The sequence below is a fragment of the Sinocyclocheilus anshuiensis genome, unplaced genomic scaffold (assembly GCF_001515605.1).
Source record: "Sinocyclocheilus anshuiensis isolate Anshui unplaced genomic scaffold, SAMN03320099.WGS_v1.1 scaffold1212, whole genome shotgun sequence".
Taxonomy (NCBI): Eukaryota; Metazoa; Chordata; class Actinopteri; order Cypriniformes; family Cyprinidae; genus Sinocyclocheilus; species Sinocyclocheilus anshuiensis.
Genome location: NW_015547696.1, coordinates 97278 through 105873, shown reverse-complemented (window position 1 = coordinate 105873; position 8596 = coordinate 97278). Strand labels below are relative to the sequence as shown.

Here is an 8596-nt window from a genome sequence, read left to right as displayed (position 1 = left end):
GGAGTGTGTGTGTGTGTGCGTGTGTCTGTGTCACACGTGAGTGTGTGTGAGAGTGTGTGTGTGTGTGTCACACGTGAGTGTGTGAGTGTGTGTGTGAGAGTGCGTGTGTGTGTGTGAGTGCGTGTGTGTGAGAGTGTGTGAGTAAGTGAGTGAGTGCGTGTGTGTGTGTGTGTGTGAGAGAGTGTGAGAGTGTGTGTGAGTAAGTGAGTGAGTGAGTGAGTGTGTGTGTGTGTGTGTGTGTGAGAGTGAGTGAGAGACGTGGAGTGTATGTGTGTGCGCGTGTGTGTGTGTGTGTTTGTGTGCGGTGGAGTGTGTGTGTGTGTGTGCAGACCTGTGGTTTGTGTGTCGAGGCTGCTGAGAGCGTGTGGCTGTATGGCCAGAGGAAGGGGAGGCTGATGCACTGGAGAGACGCTGGTGACGGTTACCTCCACACTGGTCAGCGGCGGCGAGAGCACGTCTCCATACATGTACGGTGGAGTGGGCGGGTTCTCACTCTTCACCGTCACCTGAGAAAGACAGAGAAACAGAGAAATGAAGACCGGAAGAGCCAGACGAGTGTCCTGATGTTTGCTCAGCTGCACTGAAGACCGCAGGAGGAAACAATGTTAACGACAGCAAACAGAGATGCATTAAACACTACTGAATCCTCCCTTCATCTCTTTAACTACTTGAAATATTTAATTTACTCATAAAAGTACTGTTTCACAGCCTGCCGCAGAGCTGCACTGTCTTGAGGGACAGACACAGAGCTGTACACACCTGCTGAGCTTCGGGTAAAGATGAGATGGAGCTGTCAGAGGTCAGAGACGACGCAGGTGACGGAGGTTCAGTCTTCACCTGGAAAACTACAACATGCACACACAACTTACTCACATGCACTGTGGCAAAACTCACACTGTCTGAAGATGAAATCATCTGTAATGACCATCTACAACTATTCTAATGCATTATCTAGAACTATTAATGAGGTTTGGCATCCTACTGAAAATAAATAAATACATACATACATAAATTAAAAAAAAAAAAAAAAAAAAAGAAAACTGCATGGGGAAGCGTGCAGACAGGGTCACTTACACATGTCCACTGGCAGAGGTTGTGTTATAGTCCTGTTATAATCCTTCATGACTGGCACTTCACCTACAAATAAGGACAAAACACAAACAGAGAGGGATTGGGTTATTATTTACTCTTTCTTAACAAATAATAACATAGAGAAACACAGCCCAGTTTACAGTAGCAGTTGCTGAGTTCTAAGTATCAGCACTGAATCATTAAACACAACTGTTTGCAGGTCAGAGTCCTTCTGAAAAAAGCCAATAAACTGCACACTCTCCGTATTACAAACCTGCATGCAAGGCCGCCTGTTAGTCTGCCACGTTCAACCACACACATTTAATAATGTTCTTCTTAAGAGATAAGTTTCCTACATTTCCTAAAATATATATTCCAAGACGTTTGTAAGAATGCTATGAAGTGCAACTCTTGAAATGTTCTTAAGAACAGGGTTTCTACAGACATGAACAAGTTACATTTAAGACTTTTTAAGACCTTTTTAATACCACCTTATATGACATTTAAGACCTAAACCTGTAATGAGAATACACATTTTATTACATACATATATGTAATATTTAATGTGTTTAAATTAAAAAGAAAACAAAATATCATTGCTGTAATAAATTGTATTTATAACTATGATATACAGTGAACTTTTCATATCAGCAGACAATATTCCATACAAAATATCCCCACAAAATAACTGCATCACTGAGATTTTTGGTGGAGTAAACAATTTATTCTGAAGCAACATTTTCATCAGTGTTCTATCAGCTTTTACATACTTAAATCTGCATATTTACCTTTACAAAGGCCTATTTTTAACCTTTTTAGATGTATGCATCATCTTACATGTCAAATTATTACAATTTATCAATACATTCAATATACACTATAGGGCTGCTACCAGTCAGATTAAATAATTTACACTGCAAATAACAATAATTACAACTGCAATAAATAATGTTATGAGCTTAATGTGTTAAATACATTTATGAATATACAAATAAGAAATGTTGGGGTGGGGGGGGGAATGCATACTTTTCAACAAACTTCTCAAATAAACGACCAGTAAGTGACGGTAAGTCACTTAATGAGTGAGTCATTGAGTCATTCATTCAGCTGATTGAGTGTGTTATCATGCTGCTATCTTAAGAACTTTCGTGGACAGCTGACTCCTAAAGTTTTTGATATTCTTCATATTCTGTGTGGTGGTCAGATAGAAATTAATCTTTTCCAATAAGTTTAAACTGATTTTTTCCTTTTATGGGCATTTTACCTTTATAAAGCAATTTTTCTATAAGTGTGCATTATCTTTTGAGTCAAATTCTTACATTTAATCAGTGAATAAGAATAAGACATTTGGGCTGTTACCAAGCAAATGAAATCAGTATCAACAAAATTCATCTCTGCAATCCAGACATAAGCTGCACCTGAAGTGGCATTTAGATGTGTTTACACACAGTTTAATGCAGGACATGAATGCATTTAACCTGCAGTTACAAATGCATAAATAATGTTTTGATATATTAAACATAAAACATTGAATACTGATATTTGAAATAATTGAAAAAATCAAAAGATACTTTAAATGTGAAATTAAAACTGTCAGTAGGTGGCAGTAAGTCACTGTTAATAAGTTACTCATTGCGACTGAACCGAATCATTTAAACAGTTGATTCATTCGGCAAAACGCTGTCATGTTGCTCAAAGACGCAAAACAGCGATGTGGCTTTGTTTGGAATTATTTTTTGTTGGCGAAATAGTGCAAAAACAGCCATTATGGTGTCTAAAACGTAAGTCTCTTAATAAAACCTCTAGTTTATTGAACTGCTTTAAAAAAAATCAATATCACATTTGTATAATTTTGGGAGAAAAAAAAGGCACTCTTCATGTGAAATTTATTAACTATATGAAGTCATTTTCTGCCCCCATGTCTTGAATTTGTGATCATTCTGAGTGTATTTTAATAGACTGAATCATGCAGTGAAAGAGCGCACTGTAAATGGCACACGCACTAGACTTCACATAATGCGTGCACTCTGTAGGTGTTTTTAATGTTTTTTGCGTCGTGAGAATATTGAGCAAAATAGCTCACTTGTCATGGAGTTACTTAACTATATCATGTTATGAATAAACTAAACATTTTGAATTTTTACCTCAGTGTGTATCTTCTGAGTTTATGTGCTGTTACGCTCATTTGCTCTGAAGTCTCGAGACAAAAGAGACAAACAGAGTGAACCTCAACAGCGCGACCTTGATACAAGATGTTCTGAAGTCTCACAAAGAGACAAAGTGAGCCTCAACAGCGCGACCTTGATACCAGAATACACTATCCATTATCAATCGCTGTTTACATTGAATGTAGGCTAATAAAATTAGAAGAATCATTCTCGCATTTCGATGCTTCGCTGGTTATTTTTTTTGTCACTTATGTTTTAATCATAAAATTTAATTTTAATAAATTATTATTTTTATTGAGAACATTAAAAAGGTAGTTCGGCCTATACAGTCTATGAGCTCAACCTGTATTCTGCTACAGCGATTCTCTCTGATGACGCAGTAACTTACCGCGGGGAAGAAAAAATCTTCGGTCTGTCCAATGATTGTAAAGTCATTAGGTGCGTCAGACTGAAGATATTTTAGCAGTAATGTGACCAAAAATATTTAAGACCCATATAATCCGAATTTAAGACATTTTAGACTTTTTAAGGCCTTATATTAGGAAAACGTTATTTAAGGCTTTTTAAGACTTTTTAAGGACCCGCGGACACCCTGAAGAATTTTATTTTTAGCGCAAATAGTTTGATAGGTGTTGCCTTTAAAGAGCCAGTCTCAAGATGCAGTGATCGGTTTCATTTCTCTACAGAGTGAATTCCTCTGTGTGTGTTTGTGTGTGTGTGTGTGTGTGTGTGTGTGAGTGTGAGAGAGTGTGTGTGTGTGTGAGAGAGAGAGAGAGAGAGCGAGAGAGAGAGAGTGTGTGTGTGTGTGAGAGAGTGTGTGTGTGCTGTTACAGTACACACGTCCTGTATTTACCCGTTTCTATTACATTTTATTATATGTATCTGGTGTTATGTTGTGATGCTTAATTACAGCAAATTCTGAAACTGAAATTTACTCATTTGTGAACTATTCTAATATGGACCTTCAAATAATTTCTTTGACAATAGGAGTGAAAGAGGTTGAGAACCACTGAGCTGGAGGAAGCAATGAAATGATGGTATGATCCAGAGGAAGTGCTGGCGTCTCACCTGTCAGGTTGTCATCCAGGTTCTTCCACGGTGATGTGGGGTTATCAGGGTCCAGCGTGAGGACAAGATCACTGTCCAGCTGACAGACAGACAGAGAGAGAGAGAGACAGCCGTGTGCATATTCACTCAGTCTCATGATCACGGACTAGTTTACAGCAGCCAAACACTACAACTCTCCTGCTGTGTTACTCTTATTATGCCACATTTTCAGGACAGTATTTTCTGGAGTCTGTTGCTAATGGCAATAAAATGTCACAGCTATTGAGCCTATTTATTTGATTAAAACACCTGCACTGTAAACATTCCCCCAGTAAAGCGTGTTTATGGGGATGCTTAGACAGACTGAGGAATGAGCTTTTCTGTGTCTCTCTGTGAGAGCAGATCAGGTGGATCTGAACAGACAGAGAGCGTGACAAACATTTACAACGGAGACTGTGACGGGTAATGATTGATTCCTCAGCCTCTGACAGCCGGACTTCTTCAAACTCAAACACATACTTATTCACATCCGTGTGTGTGTGTTGTGAACGTACCGATGTGTCATATTTCAGTTCTCCGGTGAAATCCTCCTCCATATCCTCACACTGATACAGACAGGCATCTGAGAGACAAAGAGACATGAACAGATTATGTGTATATAATAAGAAGGAAACATGATGCTTTAAGAGCTGGAGGGTGTCAACTGTTTGTGTTCAGGATTTGCTGAGCATGGCCCCGCCCCTAACACTATAATAAGAGGCGTGTTCGACTGGAAGCAGCTTTGATGTGACATCACAGTACCGTGAGAGCTCTAGAGAGCAGACGCTCCCGAAGCGTTCGAATGGCTCTCGAGGTACTTTAAAGGGTTAGTTCACCCAAAAATGAAAATTAGGCTGCGTTTTACTCACCCCCGAGGCATCCTAGGTGTATATGACTTTCTTCTTTCAGACGAATCCAGTCAAGAGTTTTATTAAAAACTGTCTTTGATCTTTCAAGCTGTTTAATGCCACTCAGCGGGTGTTGCATTGCTTCAGTCCAAATGAACTTAAATAAAAATCGCCCATCCATTAAAAAAAAAAAGTGTGTCACAGCTCCAGGGGGTAAACAAAGGCCTTCTGTAGTGAATCGATGCGTTTTTGTAAGAAAAATATCCATATTCAAAACGTAATAATCACTTTAATGTAGCTTGCGCTCACTGTTGTACACAGAAGCAGTTCGGGGAGGATGACGTATGAGGTCAGTGCTGCGCATAGTTGGGTAAACTTCTATAGCGGTGAAAGGGAGACTACCACAAATGTTTTTTTGCATCGCATTTGCTGAAATAGCAAAAGAAGCATTATGATCCATGATAGTGTTTTCATGACTTTCAAAAAAAAAAAAGGAAATAAATAGAGAGAGAGCCTGATAACGGCAGTCAGAGAGAACGAGGTCAAATTTACCGTCACACACCCTCACATTAGTGTTAACTAGCTGTTTTGTATTTTGATGCAAAGATAATATAATACAAAGTGTAGTGTTAAAAATGTACATAAATTAAAAAAAAATACAAAAACCTTTGGGGGATTTATGATGCTGGTGACCGTTGAAACGCGTCACCACAGTCTTGTGAAAAGGGTCCATTGTTAACAATACACTAATTACAAAAATACAATTAAAAATTAGTAAAATGGGTGCAATTACTTTTCTGAGACGCTGGTGACTTCTTAATTTGGGTAAGCGAACATCCACTCAGAACACCCTAACAACCACCTAGCAACCACACAGAACGCCTAATCAAACCACATAGCAACGCCCTAGCAGCGCGGTAAAGTTAGTTTTAGGTTCGATATTCGCCAGACATTCAAGATATCTACCACGATTACTTTTAACAATATGCAACAACTTTATATCGACATGAAAATATTATTTAAAAACCGCCTAAGTGTATTGTAGCAGCAAATTTAAACAGGAGAAGTGCTATAGCGGCGCTTGATGCGTAAGGGACCGTCTTACAATTCCACCGATTGGGTTTAAAACGTCCAATGTATTTTAACTAACGTGACTTTTAACATTTAAAATAAAACATTGACAAACTGTAAAGCGTGTATAACTCATAGTGATTTACTACAGGCGGGATTTTGCCAATACCTTCCTTCATATATGCAGTACAGTACACAATTATGTTCATAAAAAACTACTGCAAGTACCCAAACGGCTGTTCAAGGTGGTAGTACATTCCTGAATTAATCTTCGAAAACAATTGCTGTAATTCACCAAAAGGGTTTTTTTAAGTTCCAAAGGTTGTAGTACATTCCTAGTGGCCAGACTGACTTACTACAACTACAACTTTTGGAACGTAACATTTGTTTTTGGTGAATTTCAGTGAATTTTGTAATTATTAAGAATAATTATGTACTGTACGTACAGTAAGAAAGGAATTGGCAAAATTTCACCTGTAGTAAGTAAGCCTTGTAACTACAAACATACTACAACCTTTGGAACATAAAAAAAACCTTTATGGTGAATTACAGGAATGGTTTTTGAAGATTAATTATGTACTGTATGTACAGTAAGGATGATATTGGCAAACTTTCACCTGTAGTAAGTCAGTCTGGCCACTAGGAATGTACTACAACCTTTGGAAAATAAAAAAAAACCCTTTTGGGCAATTACAGTAATTGTTTTCTAAGAATGCTTATGTACTGTATGTACAGCAAGAAAGATATTGGCAAAATCTCACCTTCAGTAAGTCAGTCTCATAACTACAAATGTACTACAGCCTTTGGAACATGAAAAGACCCTTTTGGTCAAATACAGTAATGGTTTTTGAAGATTAATTATGTACTGTATGTCCAGTAAGGGTGATATTGGCAAACGTTCACCTGCAGTAAGCCAGTCTGGCCACTAGGAATCTACTACAACCTTTGGAACATTCAAAAAAAAAACTTTTGGTGAATTATAGTAATTTTTTTAAGAAAATAGTTGTGTACTGTACATACAGTAAGGTAGATATTGTCTATGGCGACCTATTGGTTAAATATTTTCTGTCCGTTTGCCCACAAGGTATTTACTATGGCGTTGTAAACATAATTTATATTAATTATTGGACTTCGTTTTGTACTGAGAGGTAAATTTGCAGACGGTCCCTAAAGCAGCCTAGGCGAATATGCAGCGAATATCACACCTAAAACTAACTTTACCGCGCTCGCCCTGGCAACCGCCCTGGCAACCGCCCACAAAGCCCCGCTGTTCTTCAGCAGATGTAAAATCTAGCACAGTTACTAATGCGAATTATGTAATGTATTCATACAGTAAGAAAAAATCAGGAAACTCTGATTAATATATTTTCACATAATCACATAATTAATCACATTTGATCGTACAGTACAAAGCTGTTATTAATGAACGTTATTATAAAATGTTACGTTACCATTTTTATACCACGAATCGTTTATTCTAAACGTGCGTCACGTTTTTGAGCTCTAAACGGGGAGAATGTCTCTCTAGTTGCTGAGATCTGGTCTCGAGGTAATCCAGTACTGGACTAATGCGGAGTGATCCGGACTCGCTCCCTGGGGCGTCGGCATCGGGGGCGGCGGCATCGGCATCATCATCATCATCATCATCATCATCATCATCATCACACGCTCAATAGGAGCCACCGGCAGTAACGATACTCACCCCAGTCCTCGCTGGTTAGCAGGTTATCGGCGCAGAAGCGACTGTCCAGCTCCGCGGTCATCATCACCACACTCAGCCGAAATCACGAGTCTACCTCACGCAGCAAGCCAGGTCCATCAGCTAGTGATTCATCCAAACCATAAAGCAGACTGCTGGATTTGACAGACTGGTTTTTGTTTAACGGTTTAGCTCGCCATACTGCACCGTCGGCCGTCGCTCGACATACACAGACAAGGAAACTCATTTCCTTATCAGGTCCTGCCTCTTTTTGTTCTGATCAGCCAATGGGAATGCAGAACAGAAGATTGGCAGGACGGCTGGCCTCTCGAAACCTAGAACGACGGATGAGCCAATGGATGGGTTTTCTCGCGGGAAGGCGGGCTGTAGTCGCTGAGAAGAATTGTGAATGACTGCTGCAGAAGCCAATAGAAACACGTTTTGAATTAACGGAAGTTATGCATAATACGGACGATCTACACTGCACCTTTGTTTCTGTATTATTGCTGTTTTTCGTGCCGAATTTCTACTTCTGCACAAAGTGTGGTTCCGTCATTTACATTTGCTGCTGTTCTGCTGTTAGTTAAGCATAAACATGTTTGTAGAAAGTTCTTGAATCTGTAGCTCTTACACAAGTCCTGAGAACAGTGAGC

The 8596-nt window shown here is 39.1% G+C and overlaps 1 protein-coding gene across 3 annotated transcripts in view; it reads right to left on the bottom strand.

Annotated features, from left to right (window-relative positions):
• Positions 1 to 8173, bottom strand: part of LOC107703634 (cyclic AMP-dependent transcription factor ATF-6 beta-like) — a 22281-nt gene extending 14108 nt beyond the window's left edge. For 2 of the 3 annotated variants that reach the window (XM_016506339.1, XM_016506341.1), the window contains exons 1-6: positions 7947 to 8173; positions 4841 to 4908; positions 4308 to 4386; positions 1075 to 1137; positions 760 to 845; positions 332 to 506 (exon numbers count right to left, since the gene is read on the bottom strand). In XM_016506339.1, the coding sequence (XP_016361825.1) occupies positions 332 to 506; positions 760 to 845; positions 1075 to 1137; positions 4308 to 4386; positions 4841 to 4908; positions 7947 to 8010 (535 nt within the window). In that variant the 5' untranslated portion in view covers positions 8011 to 8173. Of the gene's footprint in view, positions 1 to 331; positions 512 to 759; positions 846 to 1074; positions 1138 to 4307; positions 4387 to 4840; positions 4909 to 7946 lie in introns of all 3 variants that reach the window. The other variant, XM_016506340.1, reaches the window with a different exon arrangement.
• Between the last annotated feature and the right edge of the window lie 423 nt (positions 8174 to 8596).